Source organism: Rhinatrema bivittatum, chromosome 1 (genome assembly GCF_901001135.1).
Source record: "Rhinatrema bivittatum chromosome 1, aRhiBiv1.1, whole genome shotgun sequence".
In the NCBI taxonomy this organism is placed as follows: domain Eukaryota; kingdom Metazoa; phylum Chordata; class Amphibia; order Gymnophiona; family Rhinatrematidae; genus Rhinatrema; species Rhinatrema bivittatum.
In genome coordinates, this window is record NC_042615.1 from 113,481,500 (window position 1) to 113,505,020 (window position 23,521).

General features: G+C 41.1%; 1 protein-coding gene across 10 annotated transcripts in view; it reads left to right on the forward strand.

Moving 5' to 3' along the window:
* TRAPPC11 (trafficking protein particle complex 11) overlaps positions 1-23,521 on the forward strand; it is a 203,426-nt gene that overhangs the window by 167,664 nt on the left and 12,241 nt on the right. For all 10 annotated transcript variants that reach the window (XM_029583298.1, XM_029582652.1, XM_029582739.1 and 7 more), the window contains one exon: positions 18,280-18,371. In XM_029583298.1, coding sequence (XP_029439158.1) covers positions 18,280-18,371 — 92 coding nt within the window. The remainder of the gene's footprint in view (positions 1-18,279; positions 18,372-23,521) is intronic.

A 23,521-nucleotide genomic window follows, 5' to 3' on the forward strand; every position in this document is an offset into this window, starting at 1 on the left:
GCTCGGGTAGTGGATCCTATGTGGGCATCGGTTTCCGACATTCTGGGATTCCTTCAGGCAGGTCTCTCTAAAGGCCTATCTTGCAGTTCCCTCCGGGTCCAGGTGGCGGCTCTGGGTTGTCTTCGGGGTAAGGTCCAAGGGGTATCCTTGGCTTTACACCCAGATGTGGCACGTTTTCTTCGGGGGGCTAAGCATTTGCGTCCTCCACTGCGTCATCCGTGCCCTACCTGGAACCTAAATTGGGTGCTTTCCACCCTATGTTCATCTCCTTTTGAACCTATCAAGAGAGCGACGCTGAAGGACCTTACGCTGAAAGTGGTATTTCTAATTGCAATCTCATCAGCGAGGAGGGTATCTGAGTTACAGGCTTTGTCGTGTAGGGAGCCATTCTTGCGAATCTCAGATTCGGGAGTGTCGTTGAGGACGACTCCCTCCTTTCTGCCAAAGGTGGTGTCCTCTTTCCATTTGAATCAGTCGGTGGAGCTCTCTTCTTTCCCCGAAGGGGAGCGGTCTGATCCGATGACACGGGATTTACAGAAACTAGATGTTCTCAGGGTGCTGCTGCCATATCTCGAGGTAACGAATCCCTTCCATGTGTCTGACCATTTTTTTGTGTTGTGGAGTGGTCCGAAGAGAGGATGTGCAGCCTCAAAAACTACGATAGCTCGCTGGCTCAAGGAGGCCATTGGGTCCGCATATTTGCTACGTGGGAAGGCTGTGCCAGTGGGCCTTCGGGCTCATTCTACGCAGTCTCATGCCGCTTCTTGGGCGGAATCTTTTCAAGGGTCTCCTCGGGAAATTTGCAGGGCAGCTACTTGGAAGTCGTTGCATACTTTTGCGAGGCATTACCGTTTGGATGTCCAAGCCTCGACTGAGGGTGGATTCGGCGAGGGAGTGCTCCGAGCGGGACTCTCTAGTTCCCACCCTAGATAACTTGGCTCTGGTACATCCCAGGTGTCTGGACTGATCCGGGTATGTACAGGGAAAGGAAAATTAGTTTCTTACCTGATAATTTTCGTTCCTGTAGTACCACGGATCCGTCCAGGGACCCGCCCATATCTGTATGTTTGTAATTCTGAAGTAACGGAGAGTCCGCTCGATTATTCTTTTCCTGGATATTTGTTATATTTTATCATTGTTCACTCCTTTGGTTCTGGGAATTCTGTTCCAGTTGGGGTTTTTGGACTCTGTTTTTTCTAGGCGAGGTATAGTTAGCTAGATAGTTTGATTGTTTGTTCCATTCTGCTTTGATATTACGTAAGACTGAGAGGCTGTGGGTGGCACCTTGGTATATGACAGAGCCCGTCAGAGTCTTGCTCTGTCTCCATCTGCTGGTGCGGAGGCAAAACCCAGGTGTCTGGACTGATCCGTGGTACTACAGGAACGAAAATTATCAGGTAAGAAACTAATTTTCCTTTTTCAAACAGAGAAATTTTGAAAAGAGTAGCTAAAATGTTAACTATTTGTAAATATGGTAAGTCGTGTTCCCTTTATGTATCCAGATCAGTCCAAAATCCTGGGTTTTACATCCCTGCCAGCAGATGGAGACAGAAAGTTTCACTGATACTGTACATAACCCAGTGTGCCACCTGTAATTCCTCAGTATTTCTTTGTCTCCGGCAGATGGTGTTAAAACCTGCAGTCTAGAGTATATAGAAAAAAAAAAAGGAAGGAAAGTTTAGACCAATATTGGATTTAAAGTAGGTAAATATAGCTCTCAAGGTTCTAAGTTTCCACATGGAAACATCAGATTTGGTATCTACTAGAGCTATCAGTGCCCTTGGTCTGGGACTATTTACAGGTCCTGGGTTCTATGGCATCAACATTGGATTAATGTTTTGGGCATTCGTGCATACATGGCCTCTGCAGGGGGCTCTTCTCGCTCACTGGAATCCGCTATTGGAACAGTTTCATTTTCCTCTTCCATTAGAGGGGAAGCCAGGGACAGTCTTTCATGGTGGCTTACTTGAGCATGGTGCAGAATTGGAAGTTCTGAATTGGGAAATAGTCACCATCTATGCAAGCCTCTCCAGATGGAGGGCGGGGTGTCGAGATCAGTCTGAGCAGAGCCAGTGATCAAAACATGAGGACTCATGATCTATCCAAATGGTTAAAGATGAGTGATGCTTGCATGACTGCCATGGTTACATGGCCATCCAGTACAGATCCTATTGGACAATGTGATGGTGGCCTATATCAGCCATCAAGACAGAACCCAAGAAACAGGCCATGGCTCGAGAGGCCCAGGAGTTGATCCTCTGGGCAGAGCACTTGGAGGGGCTGGTGGCATCTCACATCGCTGGGGTGGACAACGTTTGGGCTGATTTTCTCAGTCTGAGAAAGTTGGAAGCAGCGATGTCTCATTCACAGATGATGGGAGTAACCTCATATGGGCTTACTAGTGACCAAAGAGAATACAAAGGCATGCGGTTTTACAGCTGCTGACGAGAACATGGTACGGAAGGAATTGATGCTCTGGTTCTGTCATGGACTCAAGGGATTCTTTGTCTTCCATCTGTGGCTTCTGGTGCACAAGGGATTACAGCGGATAGAAAAACATCCAGGCAATGTGATTCTGGTAGCTCCAGCGTGGCCACTTCGATCATGTTTCCCAGATCTGATCAGCATGGCCATAGATGGGCTGCTGAAATTCGGACATCAGTCAAATCTTCTCCACCAGGGCCCAATATTTTTGGATCAAGCGGCTCACTTCTGTCTCAAGGCTTCACTTCTGACAGACGACTGAGATGGAGGGGATATTCCGAAGCTGTTTTTTCCACCTTATTGCAGCTAGATGACCTTCTACATCCTTGGCATATCTATGAATTTAGTGGAACTTCGAGTCCTGGCTTGCTATTGACAGTGTGCAGTCTCCGCCTGTTCAGGCTACTGTGTCCTGTTCAGGCTACTGTGTCACATATTTTAGCTTTTCTATAGAAAGGTTCTGGTCAAGGGACTGACCTTTAACTCTCTGAGATCCAGGTAGCGACATTGAGTTGTCTTCAGGATAAGGTGCACAGATATCCTCTGTCCACCCATCCAGATATTATACAATTCCTTCAGGGAGCTAAGAACTTGCATCCTCAGGTGTGGAACATTTGTCCGGCTTGGAATATGAATCTAGTCCTTAGAGGATTGTGTGAGACTCAGTTTGAACCACTAAAGAGAGCTATGTTTAAGGACTTGATGCTTAAAGGGGTTTTCTTGGTGGCTATTTGTTCAGCCAGGAGAATTTCAGAGCTCCAAGTGCTGTTGTCTAGAACCCTTTCTATAAATGACTGGTTCAGGGGTATATTTATGCATGGTGTCTTTTCTGCCTAAGTTAATCTCACAATGGAACTTCCAGCTTTTCCAGATTTGAATGTGTCTATGCCTCACGCAGGGGTGCTTAGGTTCTTGGATGGGAGGCGTGCATTATTGAGGTATCTAAAGCCCACTTCGATCAAGTTTACTTACATTTCTAAAGGGTGCCTGGTGCCGGGGATTTATGGGCGCACTCAACGCGTTCACAAGCAACGACGTGGACTGAGTCACAATAGGTGTCTCCGCATGAAATTTGCAGGGCAGTTACTGGGAAGTCATTGCACACTTTTGCTAGGTATTATGACTTGGATGTTGGGGCTCCTGCTTCCATGTGCTTTGAGTGTGTTCTATGAGTGCAACTCTCCAGGTTCCACCCAAGTTAAGGGGGGTTAGGTACATCCCAGGAGTCTGGACTGGGTACGTATGAGGAAAGGAAAATTGGTTTGTACCTGCCAATTTTTGTTCCTGTAATACCACAGATCAGTCCAGAGACTCACCCATTATACTGTTGCTTATACTGTTGCTTATACTGTTGCTTTGTATATAGTACGGAGGTTTTCAGTGCTGATCACTTAAGTTACATTTGGGAAATGAGTTTTCCATTATCTTTGTGGGCAACTTCACCTTCCTCTGGCTCGTTGGAGGGGAGGGTGTTTGCTTAGACGTTTATGGTTATTGCTTTCATCTTGGCTTGGGTACAGGTCAATATTGAGGGACTGCAGGTGGCACACTGGGTTATATACAGTGTCTGTGAAACTTTTTCTGTCTCCATCTGCTGGTTGGGAGGCAAAACCCAGGAGTCTGGATTGATCTGTGGTACTATAGAAACTAAAATTAGCAAGTAAGAACTAATTTTCCTTTAATTCTGTTGATGGTAATAGAGTGGAAATGTCAGAGTAATAAAGAAAAGTACTTTGCAAGTAAAAAAAAAAAAAAAATTATGGTAATCTATAGTTAATTGATGTGTTTGTAGCTTCAGGGTACTTGGGAATAAATTACATCGATGTTAAGTTGTTTGTGTAGCAGGGGATGATTTACTTCTTAGTTCAGATGATACTATTAAAGGGATATTAAACTGATTTCGCAGAAGGTAACCATTTTGGCTAAGGCCAGTGGAATTGTAGAGAAAAAGGGAAGCTGCTGAATGACAGTTTTCATTGAATCATGCAGTGAATTGTATCTTGATTGCATGTCATGAGAATATCAGTTTTTACCTTAGGGGTTGATATTTAAAAGATTTACCGGGGAGGGGTGTGGAGTTTAAAGATGGCTGCCGGTGGACGCTAACGGCTCCTGCTCAGCATTTCTGTTTTCCTCTTTTTTGAATTTCCTTCTGTTACTGAGTAATGCCTCACAAAAGGAAAGGTGAGAGTCTTTCCTTTGGACTCTCCTGGACCCGCGGGGCAGAGATATATCACCGAATTTGCGATCACAGGCTCCGAAGTACGGGCTGATAGTGCCACTGCTGAAACACAAAGAGGAGCTGCGTATTCACCAGGCGAAATCACCTTAAGCCCACCTGATCCCCGAGGACCACTGTGCAGCTCTCCCCTCCGTGAAACAGACATGGCTGTGCTACAGGCCCAAGGTGCTGCAGGAGCCCAGCAAGGAGGGCTTGCCGATCGAACGGTAGCTGGGTCGGTCCCACCCCTTCAGACTGACGGTCGGGAGACTCTGGAGACAGGAGGTATGAGTCTAGGAGCTGAAGCTTCGGAAACAACAGCAGAGAGACCACGTCTGGAGGAGGTAGGAAAGAATATCTTGGTACCCCTGGGGATTGTGAAGCCAGCGGTAATATCTTTGGAGTCCCTTTGGGACTTGATGGCAGGGATGGCCCAGTCATTTAATGTACAGTCTCATTTGCTGAGGAAGTTTGAAAAAAGAATGGACTCGATAGAAAAAGAATATTCCAAGATCTTAAAGGATCATTCCAGTGCTATGCTATACAGACCCTGAAGATGTTAAAGGTGTACAAGAAGTGAATAGTACTCTTATGAAAGATCGAATAACATCTCTGAAGATACTTGAATCGATAAAGAACTACCTGAGACACTTGAATATAAGGATGACCAATTTTTCTAAAATAGTTGGGAAACTACCTTTTGTGACATTTAAGAGATATGTGACTGAGACTCTAAAGATACTTATGGAAAAGGTTCCCGTTATAAAAAAAAAGATTCTGTTTTTGCCTACAAGAAGGAATTCCCCTCAGATGTCCTTACCAGGAGAAAGAGTTGATTTTGCAAATCTCACTGAATACCTGGAAAATTCTACTGTGGAAATTATAGAACGTGCAGTTCTCTTTATTACCTTTTTCACTGAGTATGAGATGAGTCAGCTGATGAAAGCTTATTTTAAAAATATTAATGTTTCCTTCATGGTCTATCCAGACCTTTCAAGGGCCACTCAACAACCAGAAAGGCTTTTCTATCTATGCGACCCGAAGCAGTGGCTAAGGGAGCAAACTTTCTACTTCGTTTTCTATGCAAGTGTATTCTGAAATCAGCTGGAAATACAGATATTTTCTTCCTACCAGAACAATTGAGACAGTTTCTTAATGGCAGGGCCTAGATCTGCAGTTATAGGGGGATCAATAATCAAATGTATTGGAGTTAAGGCAGCAATGTAATGTATAAGTTTAGTGATTTATTCCTCAGTTTTTCCTATACTTCTCCCCCCCCCCCCCCCTATATTTCCAATGTAATTATGAGAAGAAATTAGATTTCTTAAGATTGTTATTTGCATGAATGAATGTATGTAATTTTATTTCCGTGATATTGTTTATTTCAGTGTTTCATTTGCAAAGGTGCTCTTTGTATTTAATTTGTAAAAATTGATAAATTAAAAATAAAAAAAAATAAAATAAAAGATTTACCTTGCTAAAAGTTTGGTCGTTATAATCTGATAAATTTGTATGGTTAAAATAACAAGTTGCACTAATTTAGCTGGGTAAAAATGGCGCTAACTGGCTAAATATACCAGGTACCTCCAACCAAAGATTGAGCTGGTTGTTTAGCTGCACAACTAGATGAGCAAGTGCAGGTGAATATCTGTGTAAAGATAACCTGCTAAATGTAACCGGTTATCTTAACCACTTAATATGTTTTTGAATATCAACCCAATAATTATTTAGCAATACATTAGGAACAGAGAACACTAATATTTTAATTGCTCACATGAGGAAGAAAGGTCCACTTAATATTTTTAGGGCATTTAATTATCTGTGGATTATTTCTTGTTTTTTCTTGTATAGGCTTCCATGTTACTAATGATGGTTATGAAATAGGTTCCAGGATGTCACCCAGAGCAGCTCAATCCCATAAAAGGCTCCATGGCTTCCTTTCCAGTGAATTTCAGTCCCATCTCCAAGAAGCTCGCCTCACAGGCTTGACATATGACCAGGGAAGCCAGCCTCTATCTTACTAGTGCTCAGGTATCACTGCAGAGGTCCTTGGCCTCTCTAGCACCTCGCTTTGAGGGTAGGCAAATCACCTAGACCGGATGGTATGCATCCTAGAGTTCTGAAGGAACTAAAAAATGAAATTTCTGATCTATTAGTTAAAATTTGTAACCTATCATTAAAATCATCCATTGTACCTGAAGACTGGAGGGTGGCCAATGTAACCCCAATATTTAAAAAAGGCTCCAGAGGTGATCCTTTCGTCCTCTCCAGGGTATTTCCTTGTAGTTACTGACTCTGAAGACTGTGTTTCTGGTCGTTATTTGTTCTGCAAGGCGGATTTCGGAACTGCAAGCCTTGTTGTGCAGAGATCCTTTTTTGAATATTACTCTGAAAAAGGTGCATATTCAGACAGTACCCACCTTTCTTCCAAAGGTGATTTCGGAGTTTCTCTTGAACCAATCTGTTGTGCTACTATTCTTGGATAAAGATATGGATGGTCAGGAATACAGGAAATTGCGGCCATTGGATGTGCAGCAGCACTTATTGCATTATCTGGAGGTTACGAATGAGTTTCTGAAATCGGATAGGCTTTTTGTTTTTCACTAGAGGGTGAAGAAGGGGGAAGCAGCTTTTCGGGGTACTGTGGCTCATTGGATTAAGGAAGTAGTGTCAGAAACCTATGTAGATTCTGGAAAGCCTCTTCTAAGACAAGTCAGAATGCATACAACCCGGGCTCAGGTGGTTTCCTGGGCAGAATTGTGTTTGCTTTCTCCAACAGAGATTTGTAGAGCAGCGATATGGTCGTCTTTGCATACGTTTGCCAGGTATTACTGACTGGATGTGGTGGCGCTGGCAGATTCTGCCTTTGCTCGGGTAGTGCTGCTTGAGCCTCAGGCAGCCTCCTGCCCTTTGAGGGAGTAGCTTTGGTACATCCCACTGGTGTGGACTGGCTTGCCTGGTTGGAGAGCAAGGTGAAATTACTTCTTATCTAATAATTTCCTTTCCTTGAAGTAAGTCAAGCCAGTCCACCTTCCCGCCTAGGGCTGCCTTGAGGTCGCCAACTTTCTTCTGTGTTGCTAGATCCTTGTCCAGAAAGGAATGAAGTTCCAGGATATTTCATGCAGCTGGACTACCACAAATTGGGTAAATGAGTTCCGTTTTTCTTCTAAGATACTCTGATTATATTAAGGGACTATGTTAGCAGAGCTGAGTCCAGTGTTTCCATTGTTTAAAAAAAAATTAAAAGAAAAGAATCCACAAGGTTAAGTTGAATGGTGTTTGTAGAATGCAATGTTATTGTTAATGTTTAGTAAGAACATGCCATACTGTGTCAGACCAAGGGTCCATCAAGCCCAGCATCCTGTTTCCAACGGTGGCCAAACCAGGTCATAAGAACCTGGCAAGTACCCAAAAACTAAATCTATTCCACATTACTGTTGCTAGTAATAGCAGTGGCTATTTTCTAAGTCAACTTAATTAATAGCAGTTAATGGACTTCTCCATGAACTTATCCAATCCTTTTTAAAACACAGCTACACTAACTGCACTAACCACATCCTCTGGCAACAAATTCCAGAGTTTAATTGTGCGTTGAGTGAAAAAGAACTTTCTCCGATTAGTTTTAAATGTGCCACATGCTAACTTCATGGAGTGCCCCCTAGTCTTTCTATTATCTGAAAGAGTAAATAACCGATTCACATCTACCTGTTCTAGCCTCTCGTGATTTTAAACACCTCTATCATATCCCCCCTCAGCCGTCTCTTCTCCAAGCTTGAAAAGTCCTAACCTCTTTAGTCTTTCTCATAGGGGAGCTGTTCCATTCCCCTTATCATTTTGGTCACCCTTCTCTGTACCTTCTCCATCGCAACTATAATCTTTTTTTAGATGCAGTGACCAGAATTGTACACAGTATTCAAGGTGCGGTCTCACCATGGAGCGATACAGAGGCATTATGACATTTTCCGTTTTATTCACCATTCCCTTTCTAATAATTCCCAACTTTTTGTTTGCTTTTTTGGCTGCCGCAGCACACTGAACCTACTATTTCAATGTGTTATCCACTATTTATTTATTTATTTATTTATTTTTAACTTTTATATACCAATATTCCTGTATAGGATACATATCACACTGGTTTACATGAAACTGAACTGTCGCCGAAGGGCGGATACAATGAAACATGTGGTACAATGAACATGAGGAACATTAGAAATACACTATAATATAATAATAATAATAAGATAATAATAATAATAAAATAGAAAACCTAGGGCTATGCCTGATGAAACTTCCAAATAATCTTTAGGAGAAAGCCATCGTGACTGGAAAGGAGGCGTAACTGAAGGGTAACAGGAGAGAACTAACTACGCATGCGGGCAAGTTAAGAGGGAAGACATCCACAAAGTGCAATAAGACGTTTAACTTAAGAGGATTCATAGAGGGACTACGTGACTCGTAGCTGTGTGAAAGTCCGCGGCTAGGTTAAGGAATTAATGTAATCTTTGTCTCCTGGAGAAGTCAAAGATCTGGGGGATATATGGAGTGCCGGTATAGATAAGAGGGCTTAGAGTCGCAAATCTGGTCTATAGTAGGGGAGCCTTAGTGCGAGGAATTATCTCTCAGAAAAGACCTGGCAGAAGAGCCATGTTTTCAGTTTCTTTTTGAAAACCAGAGGGCAGGGATCTTGGCGGGGTCTGGCGGGAGCGAGTTCCAAAGGGGAGGACCAGCTGTGGAGAGGGCGTACTTCCTTAAAGAGGTTTTAGCAGGTGGGGTATACAGTGTATCCTTGTATGCTCTTCTGATGGGTCTGTTTGGGATGTGCAGCCGTAGTTGGAAGGTTAGATTGAGGGGGGAGATATTATGCAAGGCCTTGTGGATCATCATGAGGGCTTTAAAGAGAATCCTGAATTTGATTGGTAACCAGTGAAGGTTCTGAAGGATGGGGGTGATATGTTCCCTTTTGTTGGCGTTTGTGAGAATCCTGGCCGTAGCATTCTGGACCATCTGTAGTGGTTTAATTGTGTTGGCGGGTAGACCTTGAAGGAAGGAGGTGCAGTAATCCACTTTAGATAGGATGATAGATTGTAGTACCAAGCGGAAGTCTCGGAGGTGTAGGAGTGGTTTTAGTTTTCTTAGTACCTGCAATTTGAAAAAGCATTTTTTGGTGGTGTTATTTACGAATTTTTTCTATGACGCCTAGATCTCTTTCTTGGGTGGTAGCACCTAATATGGAACTTAACATTGTGTAACTAAAATGGGTTATTTTTCCCTTATATGCATCACCTTGCACTTATCCACATTAAATTAGTGTCTGCAGTTTCCTTTTGGAGAAATACTAGCAGGCTGGTGCTTGAGCAGAGCTATATGAGGGTGATGTCAGTGAGTCTTTGTTCTCCGTCTCCACCTGCTGGTTGGAGTGCACAATCCATTGGTGTGGACTGGCTTACCTTACTTTGAGGAAAGGAAAATATCAGGTAAGAAGTAATTTCATCTTCTGTATAGTCTTTAGTTTTCAACTTCATGTGAGGCTTGCTTCAGCTGAAGCTGTCCATCAAGCCTTCCTTTGTATTGCAAGACATCAGTTTGGTTCTGAACCATCAGATGAAAGCCTCCTTTGAGCCTCTGAACTCTTGTGAGCAAAATTATCAGACCTGGAAGGTTGAGCTCCATGCTGAAGTGACTTTTGCACCTTATACTAGTTTTCATTATAATAGAATGTTATTTTGCATGCAACACAAGTTCCTGCATAAGAGTGCCCAACTTCACCTTAATCTATCAACTTATCAACATTCATTCCTAGACCACATGCCAATAAGGATGAAACAGTTCTCCATACTTTACTGTTAATGGAAACTTTTTTTGCAAACCAGACACACAAACTACTGCCCTGTTCTTACTTGACTAAAATTGTGAAAGCCTTATGTGCGCCAAAGTCGGGAGATACGTATGTCTTGGGCCGGCATGCACCTCGCGGATTTTAAGAAGCATCTGAGTATGTGCGTATTTCCCAGTACGTGCACAAATCAAAAAGCTTTACGTATTTATGTGCACAAGCACGTCCCAGGGTCCCCTACTGTGTAACTTTACTTCTACTATGGATGACTTGTAAAATCAGGGCTAGTCAGCGGGGTTTGAAGGGTTGAGACTAATAAGGAAAAAGGGAGGAAGGTTATTAGGGGGGGGGTAGGAAGTCGGGAGCCTTTACGTGGGCGAACTGGGAAAGGAATGGGGAAACTGGTATTTTGTTGGTGCACGTATCTAATAAAATCCCCCCACTTATGCAGTAGAGTCGGCATTTGCACGCACAAGTGCACATCCATATAAAATTGTGTGCACATGTACACGCGTACAGCGGGTTTTATATCATATGTACATGCATATGTTATAAAATGGCTGCATCCATTTGCGCATACATGTATCTCACACAACTGTTTAGAATTTTACATCCCTATCATACAAACCAGTGAAAGAACAATATAGTATTTCAAATTTATTCACAAATCTGCAAAAAAAAAAAAAAAAAAGTTTATACTCTTTTAATTCTAAATGTATCCTTAAAGAATATCTGAAACATATCTCGCCACCACATACATATAAAACCTTAGTAAAAAACACTCATACAAACTTCCATCTCAATACACACTCGTACTATGTCAAAAGCACAATGACCCATAATGAAACTATGATCAAGTCCCAATATGGCACTCAGCTCTTTATATACTGTTCAAAAAATGTCAATGCTCTTCATATGGTATTCCAATGTGAAAGATCAAATGTGAACATCGGCTTGCTAAAAAGATGTTATAATTTTTCAAATCGCAGTCCTGCAAGACAATATCGCTATTAAAAAACAAAACAAAAAAAAACTGTTGTCCTTTGTGAGGTATTCCAATGTGAAAAACAAATGTGAATGTCAACTCATTAAACAAATATTGTAGTCGTTGAAATCACAGCCCTTCAAAACAACTTAAGCACTATACAAATATCTGGAAAAATGTTTCGAAGTGACTTCAAATTTCATTCAAATATCGCTTCATAATTGTCAGTTACCACCACAGAGAAATATACCCTCGGGATTAAACAATTTCAGAGTTCCGATGTCACTCCATAGCTACAGTTTGCAAGTGCAGAGAATTATACCCAATGCTGCAGCATTTCGGCATATAATATGCCTGTGTTAGGAGATTCATTTCATAATATCCTACAAAGAAATATGTTAAACTTAATAGCAATCTCAATATAAATCCCACCATCAATCAAAAAAATAAAATCGCCTTATTTACCACAAGCAGCTACTCTCTCTCTTACCCAACATGGAAGTGCAAATGGCATTAATCTACATGACTCCATCTAATACAGTTACCTTGTTCTGGGGCCAATGCAATAAAGTGCACCCAGCCTAGTGCAATGGTTTGTGTGTTTGGATGCACATTTTGGACTCGCTAGGCTAACATCTGATGCAAAAAGGAGATTAGCGCGTCCAAAACGCAGAGCCGATTGCACTCATCACATGTAAATTCCATGTAGATGAGGCTATTAGCTATTACCCACCGATGCAGAAAATCACTGGGTGCCCAACGCCCACATTTTAATGCAGCAAAACTAACTCCAGCCCTGGAGGTGGTGTTAAGTAAATCTGCGAGTCAAGGGCTCAGGAGAAATATTTAAAAAATACTGTCCTCTATGGTTCTTCCTTCTTAGTATTGTTGTGATACTACTTGCGCTGACTTGAAAGAAAACAAAGTTGTTGAATGATAACAGGTGTACTCTGAAGATCAATTTACCAGTCATACAAGCAGGGGCAGGTGGTAGTTTTTTTTGCTGCCCTGTGTGAAAAATTACTGTGCTGCCCCTCCCCCCCCAATTCATTCAGTGCCTGTCCTGGGCCTATCAAAACTGACAAGCCGCCCTGCCCAGAACCCATAGGTAAGGAAGTGTATTAGGTACTCTAGGCAAACCTTGCAGCCTTGCGCACACACACTCTCCCACACTCTTTAGAGATACACACAAATTATGCATTTATAACAAATTGTACATGAAAAAGAACATTCAAGAGTATAGTCTTCTGGGCAAAAATATCACTTACAACATGCATATTATATTTACATGCACTCCTGTGGTGCCAATCTCTGCAAAAAAAGACACTTGGAGCTCCTATGAAATTAGACTTTTTGTAATGTATATTGGCTGTGAGCTTGGCCCTCAGAAAGCCAGGAACAAACAGAATTACCATTAAGATATAGTAACCCACCCATACCAAAACAACCCTAACAACCTCATCTATGAAAAGGCAACACTGTACATATTACACCAGGCCTTAGAACAATAATAATAGCTCTTATTAGGAAACCAGGCTGCTGTAGATCCCTACAGAGAAATTGCATGCTAACAAAATACCTCACCTTGGTCACATATGCAGATAACGGAGAGACCCTGACCAAATTCAGATCAGAAAGTATCAACAGAAACATGCTGAGAAGAACTGAACTGGAACCCACAACAAGCCAGCCTCTATATGCAGAGGAACAATAGAAAAATAGAAACATTACCATTCTTCATAAAACATTAAATAAAATCAAGAAATGTAAAACATTAATCATAATAGTAATGTCATTGATTTTTAACGTCTTAATCGCTGATTTATCTAGTTTGTACTTCTTTATCTTCTTCAACGGTGCCTTAGATGTAACTAGTATTGTTATTATTTATAACCAGTTCAAGTGTAAAGCACCATTGCTAGATGTTACGTTAATTGTAAGCTGATGTGATGTTACTAAACGAATGGCGGTATATAAAAGCTACAAATAAATAAATAAAATAATCATAAATAGAATATTTAAAAAATCTGATGAATAAAAAATCAAATTAAAAAATGTTCTATTCCTCCCCCCCAAAAAAAAAAATTTTAATAGAGCATCATCATTAAATTACACCCAATAATTAAAACTAATAAGGATTTAAAAATCTGCTCTCCATACCTGGGATCTGATTTCCCATCACCCTAAGATTGTCGTGGATTGGGGGAGGTAGGGCCATGCAAATTGCCTTCTCTCACAAGCATGCACAATAAACCATTCATTCCCTCACACACGCCCTCTCTCTAACATACACAGGCTGCCTCTCCCTCACCCTCAGATACATTATGTATTTGTGTGTGTGTGTGTGTGTATGCGTTCATTTGAGAGCCTTTATGTGACACACAGGCCCTCCGAGGCACAAAACATACACAAACACACAAGCTCTCACACAGACACATTTACAGGCACACACAAGCTCTCACAAGGACAGACGCACTCACATGCACACACACACAGGCTCTCACTCATTCACACATACATGCAAGCTCACAAACACACACACGGTCTCCAGTTATCATTGGGACGTGGCGGATGAGCTCCACCACGGCGCCGCCGGTCTTCTGCTGCCTTTGGGCCATACTGTCCACCAAACTTCCTGCTTGGGGGGAGGAGGGAGGGGAAGCTGTGTGCGGAAGTGGCACATGCATGCATATTCCCAGAAGTCGGGCCTCTCCTTCCATCGCCAGCGCTCTCCTTCTTCAGCTGCCAGCTAGTTAGGCTCCACCAGCAGCCCATGGCCTCTCCTGCTGCCACCGGCCCGCCACCTCCCGGGTGTGCCACTCCAGGCAATTATACGGTATGCACACCCGGTTGCATCAAGCCTGCATACAAGCCTCCTTCCTTCCCTCCCTCTTCTTGTAGGGACATGGTAATGTTGCCATATTCTGCACGAAAACGTGTTTAAAAAAAAAACCAAAAAAACACTTCAGGCTTTGTGTTGAATTACCAACAACTAGCAAGCTTTTTCACTGAACAAACATTATCCAACATCTAGCAATCTTTTTGCGTTGAAGTTTTACGATTTCTCCCTACAACCTAAAGGACATCCATGGTATTAATCATCAAATGACTCTAGCTGCCTTTTCAGATAAGTAAAATTGATACTATTTTATTTACACATTTCATTCCCTCACACACGCCCTCTCTCTAACACATACACAAAGCAGGAAGTCACCAAGAAAAAGCAGAACTGCTTATTTTTTATTATCTTCTCACAATTAAGTATTAAATGAGAGACAGTTAATCGTAAATGGTAACCACAACCATTCCCCATTTAGAGTATATTATTGAACTATGTAACCGTATAATAATGGCACCCTATGGATAATTTAGAAACCACATATTTGTGCCTAACTGTAAACCGTTGTGATGGTGCACTACTAAACGACGGCATAGAAAAGCTTTAAATAAATAAATAAATTTCAAAAAATATCAAAAAAAGTTACATGAATATGGGCCATCTACACAACTGAATGACTGATGATTAAAATGCTTACGTCAGTTAAGATATTAGTCATGAAAGTTAATTGATGCAGTCCTTTGTGCAATTATGATGGTCATTCAAAACAAAGCCTGAAGTGTTTTGTTTAACACATTTTTTTTGTCTTGAAAATATTTATAGCATTTAGAGTGAAATTCTTTTTTTTTTTTTTAATTTTTTATTTTCAAATTTCAATATTACATATTCAACATGACATTGAACATAAATCAGGAAATAGGGTTCATTTATACTTCAACCAAATAAATACTTTCCATGACATATTAATTCCTTATTACAAAACCATGAGAGGGAGGTCCAGTACATGAGCAATAACTATAATAAACAAAATTTACCATTCAATGAAGGTATAGCAAAATATTTATTTCTATTCCAACTATTTACTGGATTTGAATCTCAGCCTCCTCCTGTTGGATATGACGGGTTTCCAAGAATCTCTCTAGATGTTCCGGTTCGAAATATATATATCTTATCCCTTCTGTGCACATTATACATTTTCAAGGAAATCTCACTGCTATTTGTATTCCAAAAGTTCTTGCTTGATTTGCTAAAGTTAAGAATTTTTTTCTTTTTGATTGAGTTTCCTTAGCTAAGTCTGGGTAGATCCATACCTTTGGTCCCAGATATAAAGAGGTTCTATTCACCAAAAAAAGTTACAAAATTTTATCCCTTTCAGAAGAAAGTTTAAACTTGACCAAAAGAGTTCCTGTTTTTTCAATCTGGGAACTAAGGGATGTCTCTAAAATCTCTGTTACATTTAATAAAGTTTCAACAACAACCTGATTAGACATTCCTTCATTTTTCCAACTGATAAAATAAGCACTTATAATTGAGGGAAGATTCTCTGGAGATAAAGACAACACCTCCAGAAAATAATTCCTCAATTGTTCCTTAGGTGATACTAGAGTGAAATTCTTATCCTTCTTGGGTGCACATCTTATTTCACTCCTGGGTTCATTTTTGTGGTATGTTCTGCATCTCATCATTTTAGTAACTAGAACCGACAAGAAAACCCATTATAGGTAAACAAGTTTGCCTTGTGCAGATTTGTAGATGAAAAATGTGTATGTAACTAAAGTGTCTTGTAAGTCTTAACACCCTTGCACATTTTTCACATTCTGCTGTCTAAAAATTACAAATCAAAATGTATTGAAGGAGTTTGCTATACATGTTCATCGTGAAGGAACGATTACCGAAATATTCCAAAAGTAATTAAGAATAAAAACCTAAAAAGTCTTGATTGGGTAAGTCTTCACACCCCTTCACTCAATACTTGGAGAATGACCCTTTTGCAGCAATAACCGGCACGAGTCATTTAGGGTAAGTACCTACCAACTTTTGGAGAAAAACTGAACCATCCCACTGCAATCTGCTGGGCAGAAGAGCTCAAGCTATTGCAAGTTGGCTAGGAATTGTCTGTGGACTGCAGACTTCAAGTCTTGCCATAGATTTTCTATTGGATTCAAGTCTGGCCACTTGAGGCCATTCTCACTTTCTTCTTGCTGAGCCCCTCCATTGTTGCTTTTGCTTTTAGTTTATTTATCTTAATATACCGCATTTCCCAAAATTTATTTATTTAAATTTATTTAAAATCTTTTCTATACCGTCGTTAAGCGGGAGCCATCACAACGGTTCACAATAAGGCACAAAAACTATGTTGCATAAAGTGTCTGGAATTCTAACTCTTACACAGGTGCCATCAAAAATACTGTAACATTATATCATAATAAGTACTATTTGGTGAGTGTTATAAGTTATGTCTAGATTTTCTAACTCTGCTAAAAGTTTGGTGTTACTTAACTTTAGTTCTTTGAAGTTTAAGATAAATCAAAGTGGTTTATAAACCACCTTTGTGCTTAGGATCATTGTCTTGCTGAATGGTGAATCTTCTCCCAGACTGGAGCAGGCTTTCCTTCATGATTTGCCTGTACTTTGTACCATCCATCTTTCCCTTGATCTTCTCAAGCCACCTTGTCCCTGCTGCTTCAAAGCCTTCCCACAACATAATGCCACCATCATGCTTTACTGTAAGTATGGTGTTAGAGTAATCTGCTGTGTTTTTTTGCTTTACACCACATATATTACTTAGCATTGAATTCAAAAAGTTTTACTCTGGTCTCATCTGACCACAAAATTTTCTTTGTGTTCTTTTGCAAGCACTGTGCAGAAAATTGTATGGCTTTTCTCCAGCTGTGTCTTTTTTCATGCCACCCTCCCATATAGGCCATGTTTGTGGAGTAATCTTGAAATCGTTGAACGGTCAACATTTTCCCCAGTCTCAGCCAGGGACCTCTAGGTTTTGTTTTGTTTTTAAATCATTTTAGGCCTCACAAGACCTTTTGCAGCAATTTCTTTAACCCACAGCTACTGACTTGGGAGGAATTGCCTGATCGTGGCGGTTTCTTGGTGGTGCCAAACTCTTTCTGTTTTTAGTGTTGGATCTGACAGTACCCCAAACGTAGTGAAATTTTCTTATATCCTTCCCCCAGTCTGTACCTTTGAATAAATGTTATCCAGGAGTTCTTGCAGCAGCTTTGACCTTTGACTATGCATGAGACAAAGAATATGCATCTCATGAATATTCAGTGTGGATATCTTGAAAACACAACCAGCTTGTGTCATTCAAGGACCAGTGTTGCCTACCTCCGGTGTACAGTAAGTTGTGTAGATCAGTGAAATAAAGTTCTACGTTAAAGCATTTAGATTTGTATTTTTTAGACTGCAGAATGTGAAAAATGTACAAGGGTGTGAAGACTTTTACAAAATACTGTACATAGGTAATTACTGCACCTAGTTTGAAAACTTAGTTGAAGTTAAGAGACTAAAACTAATTATAATAAAATCTATACAGTATTATCACAGATGAAAATTCCATCAATCCCTAAAACTTGGTTTAATATCCTCTTAACATTACATTATCTACACCTTTGACTGGTCAAGTTATACAATTGTAGGTAAAGGTTTTCAATTTGTATATTCTAATATATATTGCACAATAGCTGCATCCTTATGTTTGCAAATGATTTCTAATTCTAAGCAACAGTAACTTCTAGTGTAATGATATTCCCTATACTTTTATTGTCACATTATTTATTGCTTTAAACTTGAAGTCAGTTTATTTTTACAAATGTGTTTATGTATATATGCTGATTATTGAGGGCCTTTGGGGGTCAAACATATATATTTAGTTTGTATGCATGTGTTCTTGTTTTTGGCAGGAGCTCCACTCAGGAAAGTGTTCCTATCATCAGTACAGTGATCATTCTGCCACACGTGATAGTAGAAAGCATTCCACTCCATGTCCGTGCAGGTCAGCATATGCTTATATAACACTTCTCTTAAATTATTGATTTATTGAGCTTGTTTTGATAGGATAGATTGGATGAGTGAAGACTTATTGCAAGGGATGCCTTGACCAGTTAGAAAGATCAGAGTAAGTGAGAGGGCAGAAAGGATACAAGTATTTCAGGAATGATTCATTTTACATAAATGTGAAATTGGACTAAGTTAATTTGTGCTGTCTCTTACCAAAGTAGAGCTGTTGTCTTTAAATTAGTCGCTAAGCTCTTTTCTTTGCCATATATTAATTGTTCTCTCACCTCCTTATGTTTTTCTGTACCTATAGTTGTGTGCAAAAGGTCAGGTACCTCTGGTCAATGTTTTCCTGAATATCTAAGTCAGAGCTTTCCAAACTTTTCATGTTGGTGACACACTTTTTAGACAAACATAATTTCGGGACACAGTAATTCAGTCTACTAGCAAACCAGAGGTTGTATGCAGTGTAACAAAGGAAAAAAGAAACATCACCCATCCTTATAAAACAAATCAAGAAATATAAAATCATCAGCAGTAAAACTGTACTAACAAAAAGAACATATTTCGAAACAGCTGATGAGTGGAATATCCAATAATTAAAAACTCATATAAAACATTTCCAGATACCAACAAAATATTTCAAAATAGCAGACACAAAGACCCAGTAATGAAAAATAATAAGGATACAAACATTTTTTTGCTCTGCATACCTGGGAACGTTTGATATCCAGGTGTCCTGAGATTGTTCTGAATTAGCAGGAGGAGGGGTGGTTTGCTTGGAACTTTCTCCTCTCTCAGTCACATACCAGCGCTCTCTCTCACACTGGCTCTCAATGACACACCTATACACACATGCTCTCGGTACTCACATATACACATGTTTTTTCTCTCTCACTTATATAGGCTCTTAATTACACATTTACACACATGCTGTCTATCTTTTCACGCTTACAGACACACAGGCTTTCAATCACACACATACATGCTGTCTTTTTCTCTCACACACAGACTCTCATTCACATGCTTACAAACATGTCCTCTCTTTCTCTCATTTACACACAGGCTCTCAATCACATACTCACATGCTCCCTCACCTAAATCAGCTCTCAATCACACACAGACACACATGGTCTCTCTCTCTCATTTAAACACAGGCTCTCAATCACATACTCACATGCTCCATCACCTAAACCAGCTCTCAATCACACACAGACACACATGATCTCTCTCTTACTTATACACACAGGCTCTTAATCATACATACACATGATTTCTCTCACACACAAAGGATCTCAATCATACACACATACTCTTTCACACAAACAGGTTTTCAATCACAAACTTACACATACAGGTTCCCAATGGTAAACTTACATTCATGCTCTCTCTCTCACAGGCAGGCTCTCAATCACAGACATACTCTCTTTCACATGTACAGGCTCTCAATCATTCACATACATGCAATCTCTCACTCTCTCATACACACACACAGGGCCCCGCGGCCCGGAAGAGGAAGTGGAGAGTATCGGGTGAGTGCGCGGCAAGAAGAGGCCACGCTAGTGCGCTCGGCATCGGCCCGACGAAAAGAAGACTGCAGCGCGGCTCGGAGGAAAATGTTCAACCGCGGCCGATGGGACTCCGCCTCCGCGAGGGCTGAAAATGAAGAGGTTAGCGTTGGGAGGAGGCTGCCACCGCCGCGAGTTCCCGGGGTGGGGGAGAGAGAGAGTGATGAGCTCATTCACTCTCTCTCTCTCTCCCCCACCCCGGGAACTCGCAGCAGCAGCCTCCTCCCAACGCTAACCTCTTCATTTTCAGCCCTCGCGGAGGCGGAGTCCCATCGGCCGCGGTTGAACATTTTCCTCCGAGCCGCGCTGCAGTCTTCTTTTCTTCGGGCCGATGCCGAGCGCACTAGAGTGGCCTCTTCTTGCCGCGCACTCACCCGATACTCTCCACTTCCTCTTCCGGGGGGGGGGGGGGCGGGAAGAAGAGAGCACGCCGGTGCCGCTGACTCCAGCTGTCCTGCCGCGTTCCGCCCGGGCGGAGGAGGACCGGGGAGCAGCTGGGTCAGCGGGAAAGTGTGGCGATACTTGTCTGCGAGCCAGATGCAGCATATCTGGCTCGGAGCCATGGGTTCCCGGTCCCTGCACTTGCCGGTGTGTCATGTGCACCGGGCTTGCGCGACACACCGGCACACCTCAGGCGACACAGTAAAGTGTCGCGACACACACTTTGGAAAGCTCTGATCTAAGTGAACAAAAGCTAACAAAACTTCTAAATGGCGTAAACATTTTTTTACAATTTTTAATGCGAAACGATTTGCAAAAGTTTAGAAACCCTGCTAATTGATTGAATTTGAGAATGAAGATAATTTACTTTTACTAAGCAGGGAAAGGCTCCAGCATTTCATGCCAGTATGGTCTTTGATAAGATCAAAAAACATGAAAGAGTGAGGGTTAAAACAAACACAACAGATGGCAAATGAATAAATAGATAATAAATAATATATCAGTAAATAAAGCAATCTGTGTTTGTGTTCAAGTCAAACATTTAATAAAAGTGAAAATATTTGGACTAAAAATCTTAAATAACCACCAATAAAACTAAATATATTTAAAAAAATAAAACCTGATATTTCATGCCAAGAGATTTATGCATAAATACTTGCGTATCCTTGTGTGCACTGGGGTCCCCTACTCCATAAATTTACTTCTGCTATGGATGGCGTGTAAGTAGTAAAATGAAAAAATATAGGCATGGCAGCCAGGTTTGAGTCAGGGCTAACAGGGGGAAGGGTGTCTATTAATTAGCGGGGTTTGCAAGTCCTATCCCTAAACTGGGCGAACTGGGAATGACCTGGGAAAATGGCGAATGAGCATGCGTCCCTTGTAAACTTCCCCCTCTTATGCGGTAGAAGCGGCATTTGCACGCATATGTGCGCATCCATTTAAAATTGCGCGCACACGTAAGCGCGTCCAGCGTATTTTATAACATGTGCATATATACGTGTATGTTATAAAATGGATGCATCTCTGGACGCGGGTCAATGAATGTGCACACGTGCGCCCACACGACTATTTAAAAGTTACCATCTAAGTTTGTACCTGAGACAACGGAGAGTAAAATGACTTGCCCAAGGTCATAAGGAGCGTCAGTGGGATTTGAACCCTGGTTTCTAGTTCATAGCCCACTGCTCTAACTACTAAGCTACTCCTCCCCTCTAACCACTAGACTACTCCTCTGTTCCTCTACTCCAGTCTGTCCCCATATAGTGCTTCTGAAATGGAGACCTACTTATCCTTTCTAGTGATTCTTGGAGTCTGTAGAAAGATGCACTTTTATGCAGCTCTTATTTTATCACCCAAATGTGTTCCGGTTTGCAAAACCACCAGCCAACCTGTGGTCAGAACATTGGGAAAAAGGTAAGGGGAAAAGGGTGGAATAAGAAATGATGAGACAATAAAACTTTGAATTTGAAAAGGCCTATATCTGATCTAATTGAAAGCTACTCTCTCTCCAGCTGACTTTGACTTAGCAGGTATATTCAGTGGCATAGCTGCACTGCTAAATATCCAAGCAAAATTAGCTAGATACTCCATTGCTGAATATTGGCCTTGTAGTTTTTAACTTTTAAAGGCTCACTCTCCCAGATTACATTGTCAATGTACGTCTACCTATAATATGTATGTTATGTTGTAAACCGTTGTGATCTTCATTTGGAACGACTGTATATAAAATGGCTAAATAAATGAATAACTTAAAAGGCAGTCACACACAAGATTGTGGGGTAAATTGGTTCTATCTTCTCTCACAAGCTTTGTCACACAAATTTCCCAGTAAAGCAATATTCACTGATCCTTTTCACTCACCAGCAGAGGCGGCTTCGGCTCTTAGTACTCCTTCAGGAGTGCCTTGTAAATGTCTTCTCACCCTTGTACAGTTTTCATATTCCGCTGTATAAAAATACAAATCAGAATGCATTAAAGTTGGAATTTATTTCATTATGTATACTTTCATCGTGACTTGTTTATAGCAGCATGGTTAAGGCATTTGAGGTGATGCTGGCAGTGTCCCTTAGTCAATTTAGCAGCTTTGAGCTCCAAATTTAACATTAAAGACCTCAAGGAAGAGCCAGGCTTTGTATTTGCTTCCTGAAATAGCAGTAGTCATGTATCGGTAGGAGCTCTTCTGGGAGGGAGTTCAGAGGGCAGGCTCTGTTTCTTTGAATGATCTTCTGGGGGTGTCCTTTGACAATGGATTTGATATTGAGGATCCAAGCGAGGATCTTAGTGGTCTGGAGGGCGTGATCCTTTTGCTCAGGTAGACAAGTCCATCTCCTCTTAGAGACTTGAACATCAGTCTCAAAGTTTTGAATTTCATTCTTTATGGGATTGGTAATCAGAGTAGTTTGTTTAAGACGGGTGTGTTGTGGTCATGCTTTTTGCATCCTCTCCGTTGTATAGCAGAATGTTATTATCTGGAGTTTGTGAGGGCCTTATCTTTTAGACCCTTGTATGATGCATTGCAATAATCCAGCCGTTAGGTTATTGTGGCATGAACTGTGAATAGGGCCAGAGTTGCGTACTCATGTATTGAATCCACATTCCAGTGCCTTGAAGATAAACTCCAGTCTTTGAGTGCCACAAACAGGTCTTCTTTTCAGCATAGCTAATACATGAAAATAAACCTGGTTCTTGGATAAAATGCAGTCAGATATCTCATGAATATTCATTGTGGAAATCCTGAAAACCAGACCTGTTTGTGGCATTTGAGGACTGGAATTCTCCCTTCCCTGATTTAGTGATTTTCCTGAGCCTCTGCCCCTTAAGCCTTGTTTTTCAGCCTAATGGACATGAACAAATAACTCCTTTCAGGTTGTTAAAATAGCCAGTTGCTCATAATGTGGCTATATTTTCCAATGCTAGATTAATTTTTTATGTAGGTAATCAGGTTATAGGAGTAGTTGTAATGTGTACTTTCTATTTTTCTGCATTTTTGAATGTAGCTCAGCATGCAGTTTACAAGAGTTTCTCTTTTTCTGTATAGGTATTTAAAATCTTTTGAATCTTTTCCTTATGCCCCAAAGTTTGTCAGTGTTGCTGCATTATCTCAATTCATTACCAGCTTCTGGTGCCAGCTAGGGTTCAC